The following is a 22,034-nucleotide window of genomic DNA, read 5'->3' on the forward strand; positions in this document are numbered from 1 at the left end:
GTGGAAATAACAAAGTTAAGTGGAAGCCTGGTTAAGAAATCTACAAAAAAGCCAAGATAACCCATCCACCAAGTACCTTTGCTGAGACCCGCCTGAATTTCAGGAAGACCCTGCATAGTGAAAATGGCCTATGTCATAAGGATATAGAAAGACTGCACTCATTAAGTCCAAGTGGTGACTGCTGGGTACATGGTTTGTAACAACACAAGACAAAACATTTGCACTAAACTGTTCAAGTGGGCTAGAACATCAAGTTAGGACACAAATGTGAAAGACTGCTGCTGCTGCTGCTAAGTCGCGTCAGTCGTGTCCAACTCTGTGTGACCCCATGGACGGCAGCCCACCAGGCTCTGCCATCCCTGGGATTCTCCAGGCAAGAACACTGGAGTGGGTTGCCATTTCCTTCTCCAATGCATGAAAGTGAAAAGGGAAAGTGAAGTTGCTGAGTCTTGTCCGACTCTCCTCGACCCCATGGACTGCAGCCCACCAGGCTCTTCCTTCCATGGGATTTTCCAGGCAAGAGTACTGGAGTAGGGTGCCATTGCCTTCTCCGATGTGAAAGACAGTGCAGACCAAAGTGGCAAAGAATAGAAACTGGACTTAAATGATCATCAAGACTATTATTTGATAGTCGAGTTCAAAATAATTTATATTACCCTATGAAGAAATGAAACTGTACCAAGTTACTCTATTAACCCTGAAGAAATAAGAAGTCTGCTTTGCAGCCTTAGATTTATGAAAATAAAACATTTCTCACAAAATAAAAACTATGACTTATCCACTTTTTTTTTTTTTTTTACAAATTATGAATGTAAGAGTTAAATACCAGGTAAGGAAATTTAATGAATGATGAAGGGAAGAAAGTTTGCCATTTATTGTCTATGCTCTTACAAACAGGGCAGTGGGCATAACCAACTCAACTAAAGCCCTCCCAGAGCCAGGCTCCATCTGTTTATTCTCTTCACAGCACTAGTCATACCTGCAATCCTCTTGCTTATTTATGTGTTTCCTTATTCACTGACAAACAACGCTAGGGATACAAGATCCATGAGGGCAGGGCCTTGCTTCCCTGAGCCTAGAGTGAGTCAGAGTGCTGAATAAAGGAAAGACTAGATCTCCCATAGTCCTCCCCACAATTCTATGATGGGAGTACTGGAATCTCCACCTCCACCTATTTCATGCTGATGAGGATTCAGAGATCCTGTGATATTAAATAAGTTGTACAAAGTCACAGAACAATTAAAGCAACAGAGACTCATCTGCCTGATTCATATGTACTATATAAACATATTTGGCCAGCTATGTTTAGAACTAAGACAATATCAAGTTCAAATTTAAATAGTCAGTGGTATTTAAAATGAAGCAGTGAAAAAAACAATCTTTAGAGGACTCTTTTCACTGGATGTAAGTACAAACAGATTTCTTCTAACTGTCACCACAGTATGTATTTAGTTACACTATGGATTTCACACAAATTAATATGACATTTTGCAAATCATAAACAAAGCTGTTTCTGTTGACCTTTGGGAAAAGCTCAATTTTGCTCCAAAGTATTTGTGTTACCACTACAAAGGTCTCAGTGGTTCTCACTTTGGAGAAAATTATGAAGAAAATCTAGCTGATAATCTTGGTTTTTAAAAGCTGTAGGTTCATCTTCGAAACACATGTAGGATGAACTGAATGTCAGTGTTAAAAATAGATTCACGCTAAATTGGTTACTCTCAATAACTGTTAGAAAAGCTCTATAAATTAGACACCATTTTCCATTGAAATTCTTAGAAAAATTATTTAAAATAATTTCATACCTCCTATTATAAGGGATAATACCCATAAAGGCTAAGAAATGACTCTTTTAAGAAAAGAGCTATATTTAATATTCAAATTCACTGTGCCAATGACTGCACATACATTGGAAAGGAAACTATATCCACAATTTTGCTAATATACTATTTTTATAGTATTAATAAATACACATTGGGTGTCTATTAACCTATCATACCAGATGACACAGGATAGAAGAAAGACAAAATGTAAGTCTAATTAGTAAAAAGAATTGGATGGAGGAGAAATGAGTGGAAGCTAATTTCAAGGCAAGCATCCTTAAGAGAGATATAAAGTTGGGCTAAAAGGGTTGAAGGACATTCTCTCAACCCTGATAGGATTCATGCTCTACCTCCCCATTCATTCTCTTGAGAAGGTAAGTCATCAGTGGCTTTCTTACCTACTAGTTCACTAGGATTCCAGAGACTTCTAGCTCACTGCCACCATTCTGTGGCAGTTAGAATCTCAGAAAATGAAAGGGCTTACAACTACTATGCCCATTAAAAGTACGGTGAGTTGCCTCCGTATTATGTTTCGGTCATTGTAAGCAGCACTGCTGTGGATACTGACACACAACCTGAATGTCCAACAAGAGATGAATGGATAAAGAAGACATGTGAATACACATGATGCATAAACAATGCAATATTACTTGGCCATAAAAAAGAATGAGATAATGCTGTTTGCAGCAACAAGGATGGACCTAGAGATGATCATACTACGTAAAGTCAAAGAAAAATAACATATGATATCACTTCTATGTGGAGTCTAAAAAAAGTGATACAAATGAACTTCTTTATGAAACAGACTCGCAGATGTAGAAAACAAACATGGTTACCAAACGAGGAGGGGTGAAGGACTAAATCAGAAACTTGGGATTAACAGATACACACTACTATAAATGAAATAAACAACAAGATCTTCCTGTTACAACACAGGGAACTATATTCAATATCTTGCAATAATCTATAATGGTAAATTATAGAAAAAGAATACATATATATATATATATACACATATATATGTATGTGTGTATATATATATATAAAACTGAATCACTCTGCTATATACCAGAAGCAGTGTATATCAACTATAATTTGAAAAAAATAAAAAAGGAAACGGGCAACAGAACAGCACTCTGGAATCTGGAATCAGTTCTGGATATCAAAAACTCCTCTAGGATAGATAAGATTGTAGCCACAAAATAATTTGTGATTCTAAGCTGCGTAACAGATTTAAAAGCCACGCAAGGGCCATAAGCACCTTCTATGTGAATTCTAGCGGGAATGCATGTTGCTCCCTTCTCAGACCTCAGAGGTACGCAGGCACAAGTGGAAAAGGGATTTGAGGGAGCGATGACCTAAGACGGGGAGATGGCCGAGTAAGTGTTAGGTGGGAAGGACAGGAATGTTTATATAGAGGAGTTATATTATCTTCTTGCAGCATCTAAGCAAGTGATGCAAATTCCTTTTAGGAGGGAGGTATCATTAAAGAGATAAGACAGGACCAGTCTAGAACTTAGGACCTAAGGAAATAAATTATATACCACATTAACATGCTAGAAAATTCAAAAGACCATCTGTGAAGGCGTGTTTCCTGTTAAAAACAGAAAAAAAGGGGGCTTTGGGATTTTCTACTCAGACGAATTTCAGGAATATTTTTGCATCTTTTAAGAAGTTTCCCTTACTTTATCGCAAAAAAGTGAGAGTAGCTCCCTTTCAGAAGAACGTGACTGTATTGCAGAGCACTGAAGTATTCTGAAAGGCTACTTTTATAATGTATGTTCTTTCTTCATGTGTATTTTTCCCACCCTGAGATGACAGCTCACCCAATTAAGGCTATTATATAACTGTGCCCCAAATAGAAGGGAATCAGTTAAGAAGAAATACTAAAAAAAGATATATTATTCAAAAATTAAAGATTAACACTTCAAATGTTTTTTATTTCTTGTTGCTACTTAACAAAAACAGAAATTCTGGGGCAGTTGTTTATTCAAAGAGGCAGAAGTAGGAGAAGTATGCCAATTTTCAAAAGCATTCCATTCATTTTTGGAGTTTTGAAATAGCACACGAAATGTAAATATGTACAAAAGGCTCAATTTGTTGAACTCTGTCCCCATTAACACCACTGCATTGGGTCTCATATCAATTTTAGCTCTCAGAAAGATGATCTGAAATTTTTAACAGAAGCATTACGGAGCAATAAGAAGTGAATTACATATTCATATGAATACAGTATCATTCAAGTATTTTAAAAATTTAAGGCCTATCTTTAGGAACCTCTTGTTGATATCTCTGTTTATGTTGCATCATATGAAGAAAAAAGAAGTCTTTATGCCAGTACTTGCTAGTTATAAATCTCAACTGCCTCTCCATAATATAAATTTCCCTTTCCAAAATGACAAGACTTAATGATGTTTCCTATACTTATAACCCATGTTCAATAGAAGAAACTCAAAAATAGTTTGCGATTCATTCAAATGACAGAAGCTTAAGAGAATGCCAATACTTTATTCCGAATTCCTTGAAAACTCAGCCTTTCCCACCAAAGTAAAATTGGAAAGCATTCCTAAGAATGTTTAAATGGGCTTCCCTGTGACTTGGAGTAGGAGGGGGAGAGACACACAGATAGGCATGCCTGAGGCAAATGTGTTACTTCTCACTGCTACCAATTTGGATGTCAGCACTTCAGTAATCAAATCTGATTTTTTCATCTCTCACATACATTCTGTTTTTCATCTTGAATTATGCCAAGGTGTTTGGTATAGGAAGCAGCACTGCAATAATGCCTGGCATATGTTTAGCAAAATGCTGTGCAAACAAAACCATTGCAGGCAGAAGGTAGACGCACCAAGGATAAGGAAATATACAAAATTAAGCCCCCGAATATGGTCAGCTTTCCTCCCCCAAAAGTCTTCTGGAGTTGTAAGAGGCATTTGGCTTCCCCATGTGATTTTCAGGCAAGTTGTATGAACCAAGTTTGCAAATCCTAATGATAAGGTCAGAAGAAGGAAGGTGTACAGGTATAAGAAACTGGAAGAAAAAATGGAAATGTGGGACAGTCAGGAATGTGAAGGGCAATGTCAGAAATCTGTGAAGGGTAGCTGAAGCAGTTACATAACACATCTCCTCCTAGCTGTGAAGACTTCACACTTCAAACTTGGGGCTGTCATTATCCATTCTAGGAAAGGTTTAAATTTCTCTAAGAAAGATCACCTTTATCTATAATATTATATGGTGAAGTTCCTTTAAAAATGATAAAGGAGACAGACAGTGTTTCAAAGTGGGAGTGGGCCTCAGTTCATTGTTTTGTTAAGGAGAGCCATTCTACAAAGTGCTCTGCCTCTCCAGACTGCAGGACAAGAGCATTCTTGTCTGTGTCCTATAGACATACCTTCCCAAATCAAGTATCCCAGTATTCATGTTCCTGCTACTTGGGGGTACTTCTCCACTACAAGAAAGAAGGTATGGCATTTTATTTCCAAAAACGTGATCTCAAACTGATTAACATTTGTGTGTTTGAGTGTGTCTAGAAAGAGAGATACATATAAGAGAAGTGAAGAGATATACATATACACACACACACACTCACATATATATATATGGGTATGTGTATATCCAGGGAGACCCATATCCACATATACAAAACAGCATATATGGAGATTAAAATCCCTTTCAAGATCTATGAAATACTTCAAGTGAACTTGGAAGGATTGAATAAAAGTAAATTAGTCTCTAAACAACAACAAAAGTGTTAGTCGTTTAGTTGTGTCCAACTCTTTGTGACCACAGGGACTGTAGCCCGCCAGCCTCCTCTGTCCATGGAATTCTCCAGGCAAAAACATTGGAGTAGGTAGCCATTTCCTTCTCCAAGGGGATCTTCCCGACCCAGGAATTCCAGCTCTAACTTTCAACTGGTAGGTCCTAGAACCAGAATCATTGGCGTTTTCCCAGAAAATTCTGTGTCTCCTCTGTCCTACCATTTCCCATAGAGTATCTAGTTATGTATCTTCAAAGTCATAAACCCTGGACTGGCTGCAAGTAGGCAGACATAAGAACTGAACTGCAAATCAGAAGCACTCGTGACCAAGACAGATGCTCTTAGTATAGGAATTGAAAGGCAACAGAAGAATATTCCTTCATTCAATTATGAGACTGGGACTTTTGGAATTAAAAGAGCTGAAGATCTGAAAATGATAACTAATCTTTGTTAGATTTCTTCCACTTTAAAAATTCTATTTGTACATCCCTGATAAGAAAAGACCTTTGATACTTCAAAGCACAACTGTGTCCTCTAGACCACTGTAAGTCCCCAAACATACAAATGCCCCACTTCATCAGAACCACTCTGTATGTGAAGTCAACAGGGACATACTGAGGTGGGTAGCCGATTGGGTATCCTCTCCTGCTGAGGCACCAAGCCCACTTAGGGCACAGTGACTTACAGTTCCTCCCAAGCATGAACACCAACAATTACATGTCATCAATCTTTGGGACTATTCCCAAATACTTAAACACTGTAAGAATATATAGGGTCTACTGAAATCCAGTTGGCCCATAAAACAGTGTTCAAGGCACGTGGTTCAAAGAACTTGGCATCATACAGGGAACTGTAGGCCACCTAATATCTATTTTTCTGTTTATGGAATGGCCTTGGTAGCTGATTTATCACTCTTTATATAAATTAATAATACCCTTTTCTTAGGTTACTAGAGACAAATGTGATACAGTCAAATCTATCCACAAAGCATGTATGTGTATATTTACACACATATTGTCACCCTGCTTATTTAATTTATATGCAGAGTACATCATGAGAAACGCTGGGCTGGAAGAAGCACAAGCTGGAATCAAGATTGCCGGGAGAAATATCAATAACCTCAGATATGCAGATGACACCACCCTTATGGCAGAAAGTGAAGAGGAACTAAAAAGCCTCTTGATGAAAGTGAAAGCGGAGAGTGAAAAAGTTGGCTTAAAGCTCAACATTCGGAAAACAAAGATCATGGCATCCGGTCCCATCACTTCATGGGAAATAGATAGGGAAACAGTGGAAATGGTGGCTGACTTCATTTTTCTGGGCTCCAAAATCACTGCAAAAGGTGACTGCAGCCATGAAATTAAAAGACGCTTACTCCTTGGAAGGAAAGTTGTGACCAACCTAGACAGCATAGTAAAGAGCAGAGACGTTACTTTGTCAACAAAGGTCCGTCTAGTCAAGGCTACGGGTTTTCTAGTGGTCATATATGGATGTGGGAGTTGGACTGTGAAGAAAGCTGAGCGCCAAAGAATTGATGCTTTTGAACTGTGGTGTTGAAGAAGACTCTTGAGAGTCTCTTGGACTACAAGGAGATCCAACCAGTCCATTCTAAAGGAGATCAGTCCTGGGTGTTCATTGGAAGGAATGATGTTGAAGCTAAAACTCCAATACTTTGGCCACCTGATGTGAAGAGCTGACTCATTTGAAAAGACCCTGATGCTGGGAAAGATTAATGGCAGGAGGAGAAGGGGACAACAGAGGATGAGATGGTTGGATGGCATCACTGACTCAATGGACTTGAGTTTGGGTGGACTCTGGGAGTTGGTGATGGACAGGGAGGCCTGGCGTGCTGCAGTTCGGACACAACTGAGTGACTGAACTGAACTGACTATACATAAAGACAGATAGCAAACATTCCTAATTTGTTTCCTATATAAATGTAATTTACATTACATTACGAGAATCATAACGCTCAGGGAACATACGGAGATAAGAAGGGCAGACTGGCACTTTAACAAGATAAGGTTGAACCATTCAGACATAAATGCTTTCTGAGACTTCTGAAGAAAAGAACAAAGTCATTTGTTAACCAAAAATGCAATAAGAACAAATTAAAGAGACAAAGATCGTACACGAGAAAGGAACACTTTCACAGAAAATCTGCAATAGTGGAGAATAATTAAAAAGAATGACTAAACATATTTTAGTTCTTAACTATATGAAGTCACAGCTTTGAAGGAGGAGATACACAGTATCATTTACTCTTTACAAATTTTAATATTTAGAAGACAAATTTAATATTGTGAGTCTTCAGTGTAGACAAGTTCTCTCTTTCCAAGGATTTGCTTTTGCTAGCTTTCGTTTAATAACAGTTTTCACAGTCAACACCAACTGCACTGGCGTCTTGAGCTTGGTGCAGGGTTATGCTACTGCAGTGATATAAAAATAGCAAAGCCAGAAAAAAATACACAGCAGACTAGAATAGCTTTAAAAATTGAAGCTTTTGGATAAATCTCCCTGAAATAATTATAATAGATACAGCACCTGATCCTTTGCAATAAAATAGTTCTTCCTTTATCATATAATATTAAAATTACCTTAGGGATTCATATTTCTTTCTCTCTAGACCTATCAACTATTCAAGTTATACTGGGTCTCGGAAGAGTTCAAAATCCAAGCTGCATTGGCCTGCTGTGTCTGTTTACTTAATCTATTTTTATAACACTGCAGTAGTTGAATCCAACTTAGCAAATACCTGGTTCAAAATTCTGTACCACATTGATTCGAGAGATAAAATTTATGAGAAGCAAGCTGCAAACTATGTTTGTTTCTAATAAATCAATCTACTCCATACTATTAAAGTCAAGGCCATAAGGAACCACAGATACACAGTTTTAAAAGTTTGAAACTGGCCCAAAAGGATTTAAATATTTTTTTTCAAACTTTGTTTGTTCAGTCAGGTAAGATAGCTGACTACTTCAGCCATGTGAAATAACTCAAGTTGCTAGTCTTAGTTTGTAAGCCTGCGTGTCTGTATCAATCCTTGGCAGGTTTTTTGACACACAACGGAGTGTTGAGATAAATGTTATTATCTCTACAGCAACCTATTATGCAAGTATTGTTGCTGCTATTTAGTCACTAAGTCATGTCCAACTCTCTGCAACCCTATGGACTGTAGCCCGCCAGACTCCTCTGTCCATGGGATGTTCCAGGCAAGAATACTGGAGTGGGTTGTCATTTCCTTCTCCAGGAAATCTTCCTGACCCAGGGCTTGAACCCGTGTTTCCTGCATGGCAGACAGATTCTTTACCACTGAGCCACCAGGGAAGCTCACATATATTATAGCTAAATCATTTAATAAAATAAATCTTGACCATGAGCATCTTCAATGCCAAAGAACAATGCCAAATCTAACTTTTACTTTGTGAAGCACTTTTAACAATTCAATGTACCCTAGAAAAATAAGCTTGAGAGTACTGACAGAATGGGATTTGCCAATTAAAAGTTGTTGCCATAGAAACAGGATTTAATATGTTCTATGAAAAAAAAATGAACATGTTATGCTTTCTCTTCAGTCATTTCCATTTGAACATAAAATGTGAAAAACACAATTATAGAGAAGAATGTAGCTCCCTAAGGGAGCACCAAATGCATTCTCTTGTTCGTGAAAAAATAAAAGTTCTTTTTCTTAAGCAAAAATGAACACATACTCTGTTTTCCTGAGTTTTTCATAGGTTATTTGACTAATATATCATTTTAGTGTGCAGGATGATTTTCCCCCCCACAAGAACGGAGCTTCCCCGCCCCGCCTCCCAACAAGTACTCTACTAGATTTATATTTTCTGAAAGTCTTCAAACACTGTGCTCTTTGAAACATAACTTTAAAAATATCTTTTGAACTACTCAAGGGGAAGATCATTACAAAGGATCCTTTGACATTCTAAACACTCTAAATACCACATGTTAAAAAGTATTTTAAGTACATCATTGAATGTTCCTGACTGTTTACTCAGGGGATTAATATGGGTTAGACTCCAGCCAGATGACCATAACCAGCCACAGGATATAAAATAGTGAACTACTCTATCACTTTTATTACTGTTTTACTAACATAGTCCATGACAAGAATTCAGGACATAGTGCTATTAGTCTTCAGGTGGTGACCCACAAGATAAATATTAATGTTTTGTAGAAATTCTATCATGCAGTTCCCAGATGTATGCATTTCAATATCACTCTAAAAAGCAAGTGCCATTTAAAATTTGTCTTTTTTCCAAAGGATCAGTCTATCATGATGTGACTTGATTCATTATAAATAAAATGAAATCATCCTATGACTGATGAAAAATTTGAAGTATAATATATATTCCTTCATTAGCTGAGGGTAGAATGATCTTTATGTGGAAAAGACATTGAATAGACTATTTAATTAATGCATTAATACTGTTTACCATTGATTATCCAGAATTAGTATGATTTAATACCATGGAAACTGATGAAGATTTTAATTGAGTATAATTAAGATGAAAGAGTAGTTGTTAAGAAAGAGGAGGGTATTTTAATTATGAAAGACCTGAACTAAAGCATTAAAAAGTACATGAGAAGGACTTCCCTGGAGGTCCAATGCTTAAGACCTGGCGTTTCAAATCCTGGTCAGGGAGCTAGATCCCACATGCCATGAGGTTCAGCCAAGAAAATTTAAAAAAGAAAAAGAGAAAAATACATGAGAGTACTAGCCCTCTCAATTCCTTTCTTCCTCCCCTATGGGCATTCTCTCTGCCCTCAAAGGGAACTAGAGGATGTCTTAACTTATTTAAGGCAACAACATCTTTTAAAGAACTTAATCTAAGAAAGGTCTAAATACAAGAAGGAGATACATTCTTGGGGGAAAAAAAGCATGTATATATAAATTTACTACAATTCATTTTTAAAAAACCTTAAGCTGTTGGTCTTCCAAATTGCAACACAAATGCAGATCACATCTCAAAACTCCATATTGTTACCAAATAGAGTTCTCTTTCTGAGATTTCTACCAGAGATGTACAACCCCTCTTGCTTTACATGAAGTATAAATAATCCTGAATATTACACCATTGTTATTTGATTTTCTTTTCAGGCCTAAACAGTAGATAATAATTATCTAAATAAGTCCAAAGAGGACATGTCCAGTAAAGAGTCAAATCTGTAAGATAAACAGCTAGTCAACTGAGGACAACAGCCTATCTAATGGTTCAAAGTTTAGAACTACAAACTCCTGACAGCATTGGTTTATACAATTAGACATTTCCAAAGCAAGGCAAAAGAATGTTTGATCAAGCAAGAATGTCTTTGCATATTTAGATTTCAAGTTTGAAAACAAAAAGTTGGAAAGCAAGTATCATAACAAACTCCTCACCTGCCAGTGAATATTGCAAGTGACCTGCTTCAGTGCCTTTCTGCTTTGGTTTAGCAACTAGCACTGTATCAGGCTTGCCTGAGAGGATGTTACATTACTATGACTGAAATCTATTGTTTGGTTTCTATTTCTAAAATATGTTGTTTAGGGAGTAATGACATGACATTTTAAGGTTTTTCAAATTGACAATGAAGTGTTATTCTTTTTAATGTAACTTTAAAAATCAATTTGAATTTAGTTTGGATTCTTTTCAGACTGTACCTTTCATTTTTTCTATTTTTCTATAATTCTGTAGCAAGACAAAAATCCAGCATCCTTGGGAATAAAGGATTATTTTATACACAAAAAAGACTGTTTTACAAGTTTTTAAAACGCCCTAAAAATGGATAAAAAGTGTAATGATTGGTACAGAGTCTCCTCCAAGAAATACTTCTTCCAGGCAGACTTTGCTATAGCCTACAGCCTTCCCCACCCGCTCCCAAAAGTTACTTTTTTAGAATTAAACATTATAAACTTCTGTTGTACACTAGGCATATGAGGCCTGTAAGCATTCGAATACAAATTACTTAAATTTTATATTTTAAAAACTAACATGAAAACATTCATCACTTTGTTACCAAAATAACCGAAATGTTAGTAACTGTGTTACTGAAATAATTTAAATAACAGGTTAATCTAAATATGTAATAAATCTAATAAACAGTAAATCTCAAACTCCCTTAAGTCCCTGGATTTTACTCAGAGGCTAGACATCTGCTGAATGCCCAATACACACAAAAGGAATCTGAGGTGAGTGAAGGTGACATGACTAATTGTCTTGGTCACAGGTTAAAGGTACATTCTCCAAATTTATCATTTCTGTTACGTGTTATTTCTCCAACATGACAGCAACATAGTTTTCAAGGCAAACTGACCTGGAAATATACCACAACACATCTACATTCTGAGAAGTGTTCATCTCTTGGCTTCAGTGTCAATACAATGCAAAAGAGCCCAGAGGATTCCTCTAAAAACCACCCGAGGGTGCTCGCTTGGGAATTAGCTCCAAGGCAGCTATTCCACAGGGATAACAAACCTTTGTTGATCTTGTGACAATGGCTCCTTTACACCAGCTCTTCTCATCTAATTCAATGTATTCTCTATTCATGAAACAGTATTTCTCTATAGCCAGAGTTTTCAGATCTTTTTGCTATTTTCAGAATATTTTCTGGCTCTGTACAGGGCATATAAACAACTCTTCAGCTGTGGAGGGTCAGAGACACCCCTGTATGCTATGGACTCACTCTCCAGGAAACTGCACATGTAGAATTAACATAAACTGTTAGGGCCTTTGAATACCCCCATTGAAACTGTGAACTCCTTCAGGAGTTCTGTGAACTCTCTAAGACTTTTCGGTTTAAGGTAGAAGTCCAAGCTCCACTGTCGCAGTAGCTGTTACAGATGACAAAAAACAGGACTCACCTAAGGATCCAAAAGCAAGTCCATTTGCACAAAAGCATTCTCCGCAAGCAGTCTAATTGTGAGGTTTTAAATGGGTAATAAGAGGAGATGTTAAGAGAAATTGGGGTAGAAACTTCTATCAAAAAAACAAACAAACAAACAAAAACGCTGATACTACCTTACAGGACAGCCCTTGTCTTCTGGGCTCCTTGAGTTCAGAGATGGAATCAGACAGGTAGATCTCCCCTTCTCCTAGCTTTGAGACTGGAAGCATGGTCCCAGTCTCTCTCAAGAGAGAACCACTCCTTGAAAGAGATATTAACGCTGAGACTAATAATACGTGGAAACACCCATATTAAGTATGGACTGACATACTAAGTAAAGCAACATCACAGGACTAAGAATGCAATGACCAAAAAGAAAAAAAAAAGTTGCACAAAGTATTAGGATAACAAAAACTGAATTTAAAAGATAAGAAAAGTAAGAGACTCCCCTGCCATGGCAACCCACTCCAGTATTCTTGCCTAGAGAATTTTATGGACAAAGGAGCCTGGCAGGGGTCCAAGGGGTCACAAAGAGTCAGACAGGACTAAAGCAACTTAGCATGACGTAGTAAGAGAGAACAGAACAGGACACCTATCCGACTCCTACTTACATTTTGTCATTAAGGACAAGTATCTTTTTCTTTTTAATAAAATTAAGAAAAAAATTTTTGGCTGCACCACACGGTTCGTGGTATCTTAGTTCCCTGACCAGAGATGGAACCCAAAGCCACAGCAGCGAAAGAGCAGAATCCCAACCACCGGATTACCAGGGAATTCCCAAGGATCTCTAAATTGTAAAATATGGAGCTATAATGCACTCTGCCTAGGATACACACCCAGTAAAGTTCATGGACAGGAGAAATACTAGAAAAATGAAAAAGAGCCTCTACAAAAACATCTAGAAAATAAAATCCATTTACTTCGGATTTTCAAAGTTTCATTTTCTGTCTCACACTTCAAATGACTTGAAGCTTTAGGGAAAGGGCAGGATAAGTTTTACTTCCATGATCTATTTCCTCTTACTAACACAATGTATGATTTCTCCACGTTTTGTGCCTTCTTAAAAATGCTGTGAGGCCTAAAATATCACAGCAAGGGACAAGGATTCTATCACTGATTCATAATGTACTCTTATACTTCAGAGTCTCCATTACGACTTTAGGAAAGAAAAATGTTTCTTTTCCTTTAATCAATCATTGTCTGAGAGGCATTCCGCTTAACTAGTGCGTAAGACAAACAGGGTAAGAGTAGTCAGCTAGTTTTCCATTTGACTCTTTCTACTGCCAAGTGGGTTTAAAGGCAAACTATTTCATACTTATATTTGCTTACTTGATTAAACATTACCACCTCTGCTTACTAAACAAGTCTAAATATACCTTCCTTGGGGTAACTAAGGAGTGTGTTATGACTGCTTGAGTTACACTAAGGTTGTTCCTAAATCAATTCACAAATACACTTAACACCAAATATGTTCCTGGCCTCAGAAAATATGATCTCTGTACTGAAGCAGATTAAGGTGTCAAAAGAGCAGCTGAAAAACAAGGTAATAAGTCAATCAAACAATTATTTGACATCAAATAACTAACCCCTTCAAACCCTTTGACTGGGCTGATTATTTTGAAACAAACCTAAGCATTTTAGAGGAAGCCAAATTTTAGTCTTTTCTCACTTCACTAAGTACTTAATCAGAGAATAAAAAACACACCTTTCATAGAACTACATGTGAGAATGAACATATATGAGTGGAAAGAATAATTATTTGCATATTAAATGAAGGCCAATTTTCATAGAAATATGGATATGAGATAGTTAGACAGCACAGGGATTCTCCCATGGCTCAGTGGCGAAAAATCTGGTTGTAATTCAGGAGACATAAGAGACAGGGGTTTGATCCCTGTGTCAGGAGGATGCCCTGTAAGAGGACATGGCAACCCACACCAGAATTCTTGCCAGGAAAATCCCGGACAGAGGAGCATGGCTACAGCCATGGCATTGCAGAGAGTCAAACACGACTGAAGCACTAGAGCACAGATGGCATCACTGACTCAGTGGACATGAGTCTGAGCAAACTCCAGGAGATAGTGAAGGGCAGTGGAGCCTGGACACGACTAGCGACTGAACAGCAACAGCAAAATTAAATTAAATTAAATTTTGCTATAATGAACTACATTGTCTCCAAAGTGAATTCTCTGATAAGTGATTTTCTAGTAAACAACAGTGACATTCTGCTATAATATTTCAGGAAGGAACAAATCAAATGTCTTCATCTTTTTATGCTGTATTAAAATTTTAAATATTCAAACTATAAACAGGAATTTTTCTTAAGAAAACTATGCATTTATGGGTAGAATATGCTTTTATTTTTATTTCATAACAAGTTAGGTCACATACAAATTCAACATGCCATGATATTTTTCTATGTCCAGCCTAAAGTTTAAAGTGTATATCTATCTATCTATCTATCTATATAATCCTAAGGAGGAAACATATAAACTTCTGCCACCTATAGCCATATTTGCATACATTTCCCCAAATCCAGATGTGTTCATCTTTCAAGCCCAGCTTTGTCACAGACAATTTTGAATATGGGCAGAGTTTATGCCTTTTACTTAAATGTAATATAAGAATAAAACTTGTTATAATAAAAACATTTGGTATAAAATCTTGGTTTGGGGAAAGAAGTAAGATTTTTGCCATCTGGATCTGTCTAAAAACAAGGAATTCTTTTCTGACATGAACCAGTTTATTGTACCTTGCCACTACCCCGCCTTGTTTTATTTACTATATACCTCTCAAATGGTGTAAGAACTTGCTATATTTTTTAAATCTTAAATTGGAATTGTTTTATTAATATCTTGATTATTCAGAATCTTCCTATGTAACGCCAAACAAAAACATCAATATTCAGAAGGAAAAAAATAGTGATTCAATGCTTAGAGAAATATGAAGTGAAAGTGTTTACACACATTTAAAGTGCATACACACTCATAAATCATTTAAAAATTAAACCCATTCCAGGAAAATGTGTAAAAACCATATTAAAATATAGCATATGACAGGCAGTACACTCCTGCTTTGACATAAATCCCAGCCAGATTCTCTCTGACCCACCTTCTAATGGAAATGAAAACAAAAATAAACAAACTGGACCTCATAAAACTTAAAAGCTTTTGCACAGCAAAGGAAACTATAAACAAGATGAAAAGACAACTCTCAGAAGGGGAGAAAATAATTGTAAATGAAGCAACTGACAAAGGGCTAACCTCCAAAATCTATAAGCAGCTCATATAGCTCAGTAGCAGAAAGACAAACAACCCAGCCAAACACATGGGCAGAAACTTCTCCAACGAAGACATTCAGATGGCCAATAAACACATGAAAAGATGCTCAACATCGCTCATTACTAGAGAAATGCAAATCAAAACTTCAATGAGGTACCACCTCACACCAGTCAGAATGGCCATCATCAAAAACTCTACAAACAATAAATGCTGAAGAGGATGTGGAAAAAAGAGAACTCCCCTACACTGTTGGTGGTAATGTAAACTGATACGGCCATCATGGAAAACAGTATGGAGATTCCTTAAAAAACTAGGAATAAGTCTACCATACGACCCAACAATCCCACTACTGGGCATATACCCTGAGAAAATCACAATTCTAAAAGACACGTAAACCCCAATGTTCACTGCAGCAATATTTACAACAGCCAGAACACAGATGCAACCCAGATGTCCATGGACACAGACTAATGGATGAAGAAGTTGTGGTACATTTATATAGTGAAATGTTATGCAGCCATAAAAAGGAATGATCTGAGTCAGTTGCAGTGAGGTGAATGAACCCAGAGCCTCTTATAAAGAGTGAAATAAGTCAAAAAGAGAAAAATAAAAGTCGTACATAAACGCACACACACAGAATCTAGAAAAATGGTACTGAAGAACCTAGTAGAGGTTTGTGCCCACCTAGACTGTGGGCACAGCAGGGGAACGTGAGGGTGAGACGAATTAAGAAAGTGGCATTGACATATATACACTATCATGTGTGAAACAGATAGATAGTGGGGAGCTGCTAAATAACACAAGGAGCCCAGCCTGGTGCTCTGTGATGACCTAAGCAGGGTGGGATGGGGGAAGGGGAGGAAGGCTCAGGAGGGGATGTATATATAATTATGACTGATTCATGTTGTTGTACAGCAGAAACCAACACAAAATTGTAAACCAATTTTCCACTGATTAAATATAAATAAATAAAATAAAAAAAATAAAATACAGCATGTGAAAATGTAATTAAGTCCCATGTATTAGCTCTTCAGTCACATCTGACTCTTTACAACCCCATGGACTGTAGCCCATCAGCCTCCTCTGTCCATGGAATTCTCCAGGCCCTTCCCTTCTCTAGGGGATATTCCCAACCCAGGGATTGAACCCGGGTCACCTGCACTGCAGGTAGATTCTTTACCACTTGAGCCACCAGGGAATTAAGTTCCATATGAAGGGCTTAATATAATGTACTAAGGTATCAAAAATATTACTTATTCAGGCTTACAATACTCAGGATATACTTAACCAAGCCTTTCGGGGCAAAGATGATAAGGCAAAAGCTATACAACCTTTTGCAAAACCTCCTTAGATGCTTATACCTAGTAATCACAACGAATAATCTGTTCTTTCATCCATGTTCTTGCTTCCTGTCCATTCCCCTTATCTTCTATTTCTTCTCTATCTGGCTCAGTGCCAGTTAGACCCTAAGACCTAAAGGATTTAGATCCAAGAAAAGTGTCTGATTTGAGCTTTGTGGAAGGTAAGAAGAGTGTCAGATTCTTAAATTATCCCACTTTCTTTCTTCCTCTCACCATTTCAGGCACTGTATTTTAGGCATTCAAGGACCAATATGTTCTACAACTGTTAATGTGAATTTTGTGGGCACTTCCTATTTTTATACTTTCTGACGCATCTTTTAAACTTCAGATTTGTAACAAAAGGAGACCTCGAACACAGAAAACACAGTAAGTGATGAATGATAAAGGAAAATTTCTGGATCTCAAGGTTATACAATCTGAAATATATGGCTGAACAACAAGATTAAAATCTTCATTCTCAGAAATCTTTAATAAGAGACCTCTGTGGTCTAGAATACAAACTTATCCCAGCTGGGAACAGCCATCTGTGGTTTCAAGTTATTTTACTTTTAGAAAGTATACATCTTCTAGTCTAAGCATCCTATATCATTAGTCTCTATGTATCTCAAGGAAATGGGGGTCCTTCACCAATTTAGGTGGAGAAAAGGCAGGATATATTAAACCATTCTCATCTGAATCTTGGACCAAAAAAAAGAAGCAAAAAGCCAAAACAAAACAAAATTTTAAAACCTCAAAACAAACAATCAGAAAAACAAAAAACCCACAAAAACCCTACTACAACCTCCTGGTTCTTCTCTGCTTATTTGCAGCAATTATTAAAATGTCATTTAGAAAAATCTGTGTTCCAATAAATTTAATGAAGACAATTCTGAGCAATCTGGAATGATCCCAGGAAAGGAAACTACATGTTGCCAAAAATATAAAGTACCATCAAAACAATAGTTTGAAAGGAAAGTTGAAATGATTTTTAATATTTAAGCATCCAAGAAAAGCCACTCTGCATCTTCAGCTGATTTCAACGCTAGGGAACATGCTGTAATTATTCAATATTAATGATTAATGGTGAAAAATGAGATATTTTGATAAAATTTTTCAGAAATAACCATATTCATAGTTAGGAGAGAGCTACATGTACAGGATTTCCTACATCAGTGTTCTATCAATTTGATACCATCTTCAATGAAAAACTCAAGGTTAATTAGAAATGCCAGTGGCCACCCTCCTGTACAAGTCTTTATATTTAATTACCATTGTTTCCAGACTAATTTTAAGTTATTCAGTATGTGTTAAACATGAAGGATATTATAAATCAAAATATACTTGATATTCAGCCTACCAACACACAATTTTAAAACTAAACAATGATATAACAAAATATTGGGTATGATCTTTTGATATTATTAGAATTACAAGAAGCTTCCAAATTTTTCAAAGAAGAAATCTTTCACAGGAACAAGCAATGATACAGGCACATTTTAAACGGTTTTGCCAAAAGTTATCTAATTATGTAAATATCAGGAAGGAATTGGGCTTCCCTAATAGCTCAGCTGGTAAAGAATCCACCTGCAATGCGGGAGACCTGGGTTCGATCCCTGGGTTGGGAAGATCCCCTAGAGAAGGGAAAAGCTACCCACTCCAGTATTCTGGCCTGGAGAATTCCATGGACTATATAAGTCTATGGGGTCGCAAAGAGTCGGACACGACTGAGAGACTTTCACTCAGGAAGGAATATACTATTAAATATTTATATACATTTGGAGTGGTAACAGCATTAAAAACAAGTATTATACCTACTTCCTAGTAGTAACATGTGAGTTTAGCTTTCGTAAAATGGAAGAATCAAGACTGATAAATATGGGAACTCTTGCATTTCTACATCTCATTTAAATAGCAAGAGCAGAAGAAATATTCTTAAAATACTTTGTCCTGGTTCCCAGGATTTGATAGCTGTACATTTTATCAAACAATATTAACTAATATTATTTTCAGATTTGAAATCTAAGGTACTGTAGAAGATACATTTACTCAATGTTAAATAATTCTAAACAAGTAACTGCCAAAATTCTGAATCATGAATGTGACTTCCAAATATGCTGATGTATAATCAGAGTATACATTTTATTTCCATCAATAATTTGACTTTGGACACATAATGACAACTAACATTTGTTATCCTATAATGTAATGCTAAGTATTATTCTAAGTGCTTCTCATGTATTTGCTCTTTTAAGCCTTTACAATCCTATTCAGCAGGCACCATTAAATATCTCCAAATAAAAGATGAAGAAACTGAAACACAAACAGGTTAAATAATTAGCTAACAGTCATGTGGCTGAGAAATGGAGGTGTCAGGGTCTGAACTTCTTAGGCTTTCTAACCACTCTACCAACTAGTGTGTCTCCTATACCAGCTCCAAGGTCAAGTCTCTGCAGGCAGTCTTCTGCCATTATCGAACAGGAGAGGAGCAGGTATTTTTAAACTGATCAAGATTCAAAGGCCCATATAAGAACAAACACTGGCCAATCTGATGTTCAAAAGCATCATATCTAAGCTTAATCCTGTTAAAAATAGCAAAATGTCATCTTATCAAAAAGGAAGACACCTTTGACAAAAGGAACAAATATAACTATTATTAATAGCTTCTTACTCACAATGCAAATCTTGGAACCTCACTGTTATTGCTGTATTTTTCTCACTGTCATGGCTTTTGGGTTTTGTGTTAAAGCAGCAGGAATGGGCACATGAATCACCCACCACAACCCCTAGCCCAAATCACTTTTTGAGTATGGGGAAAGACAGCGAATGGGAGGATAAGGGGAAAAGGACGTGAAGGAAAGGGAAATACGTCTAGAAGATGGAGAACTGAACTGGCATTGAGACCCCAAGGTGAAGTGGCAGAATCAGAGTTCTCCATGAAGACTTACAGGGCTGTACCCCTTGGATCAACTGCTAATTGACATAACTAGAACAAATCATACGATGTTTCTGTATTCTTCACAACCAGCTCTTATTCCTAAAAACACACCATTTGCCAACGAAGTGTTATTTCAGATTCCTCGGGTTTTGGCTCTCCTCTCAGCTAGATCTAATATATGATCATCTACATAACAATTTGACAAATGGAAAGTTTCCAACAACTATTAGTCAGCAAGTCTTATCTACCATAAACATCTCATTCTCCTTCGAAAACAGCTTCATATTTCAGGTGTGAACCACAAATAACAATGGCATTTTCATAGAATCTCTAAGAAATTCCAGCTGAAAAGTTAGAACTGTTATTAAATGAAAGATTGCAACAGGAGAGATAAAGTGCAGTTCAATTTATATTCCTTCAAGACAGTATGTGAGAATATTTTCTTAGGCATCTGAGTCAAATATTTCTATTTATCTGAACAGTTTAACAGGATACAACCCTAATTGGTGACGGGGCGGGGGGGGGGGGGGGGACGACATATCTTTAATTGTAAATATTTTAGTCATTAATTTAAAATTGTTTCTGAAATTTATAAAATATTTAAAAAATGTAATTCTGTATATTTCAAACTATTACTCTATGAATATGTTGAAGGGCCCTGTAACAAGGATATAAAAATATGTGGAAATTTCTCTAGAAAACAAATGGTTGATATCTAAATTTAAATGTTCTCAAACCTAAAAAGAAATAAATGTGGCTAACGCTGCAATGCAAATAGTTCTCACCCCTGTTAAATTATACCATAGTATTAATTCACTGAAAAATATTCCTTTCAGGATTTGAGAAATATATGGAAATTTGAGTACTAGGTCTCTATTATTATAATTATTATTTATTTTTATGAATTCATTACCCAGGATGTTGTAAATATTTATATGCATAATTCAGGGGTAATCAGTGGTGTTTATCTTGACTAACTGATAATCTACAGACTGCAGTGCATTTATGATTTCAATGGAATTAATCTTCAATTCTCTACACTTCATTGTGAGAAGAGCTATAAACAGATTGCCAAGAGGAGCCTTTCAGCATCGAAGCTTTACTTGAGGGAAAAAAAAAACAATTCCTTTGGGGGAAACTCATTATTTATTCACTGCAGAACACAACTATTCTCAAAAGGAGCTAATAACCTCAACTCTTTATAATGTACATATCTAAAAGATATCTTCTTTGTCATATAAACAAGATACAAGAATAATAGACACTTTCCAAGAGATAATATGAAGCCAATTCTACTTTGTCCACGGGAAATATAATTATTCCCACTTCACAAGCCCTCCTCTGACCTAATACAACGCAAAGGATCTGTGGGAGGTGGGCAGTAGATGATGGGGTGATGACCTGATTCGTGAACAGTTCCAACATTCCTGAAGCCCTCCTCTATTTTTCCAATTATTTTTCCATGTTCAGATAAACACTGAATACTTCATTCTTGTTTGGTGAATTTTATGTAGATTATTCCACCAGTAATACATCAACTTCACTTTCCTGGCAGTCACACCCTGCCCATTTTCAGCCGTCTTCCTTTGACTCCAATTTGACACCCTGGTTTGAACAGTCATGCCACGTAAGGGAAATGCCAAGGCAAATCTGTCAGCTCTATGGGTTAGAGCCACCGTAGTGTGGCTACTTAATGATTTATAATAGAGCCGGGAAGTACTCACTTGCAGTGCTGCCGGGAGACGCTGGTGACTGACACGATCACAAAAGCGGTACAGATGTCTTCCAGGGTATTTTGTTTCTATCACATCACTGCATGTGCTCACTGGCCATAAAAAACGAAAGTGGTCCGTTTCTATCCCAAAGATATTCTATTCTATTCCCTCTTCTCACCAGAAGAAAAAAAAAAAAACTCTAAAACATGTCTTTCATTGATTTTAAAATATTGGATAATTTTTGAATAATAAATCACTGTGCATAGTAAATTTAAAATAAAAGCTGATTTTGTAAGTGCTCTTT

At 36.7% G+C, this 22,034-nt stretch overlaps 1 protein-coding gene across 44 annotated transcripts in view; it reads right to left on the bottom strand.

Annotated features, from left to right (window-relative positions):
* Positions 1 to 22,034, bottom strand: part of MBNL1 (muscleblind like splicing regulator 1) — a 221,859-nt gene that overhangs the window by 60,959 nt on the left and 138,866 nt on the right. The window contains exon 1 of one of the 44 annotated variants that reach the window (XM_061418217.1): positions 12,594 to 15,399. The exons of 42 other annotated variants lie outside the window; for them this stretch is intronic. In XM_061418217.1, the coding sequence (XP_061274201.1) occupies positions 12,594 to 12,689 (96 nt within the window). In that variant the 5' untranslated portion in view covers positions 12,690 to 15,399. Of the gene's footprint in view, positions 1 to 12,593; positions 15,400 to 22,034 lie in introns of those variants that run through there. One more of the 44 variants, XM_061418402.1, reaches the window with a different exon arrangement.

The sequence above is a fragment of the Bos javanicus genome, chromosome 1, assembly GCF_032452875.1.
Source record: "Bos javanicus breed banteng chromosome 1, ARS-OSU_banteng_1.0, whole genome shotgun sequence".
NCBI lineage: Eukaryota > Metazoa > Chordata > Mammalia > Artiodactyla > Bovidae > Bos > Bos javanicus.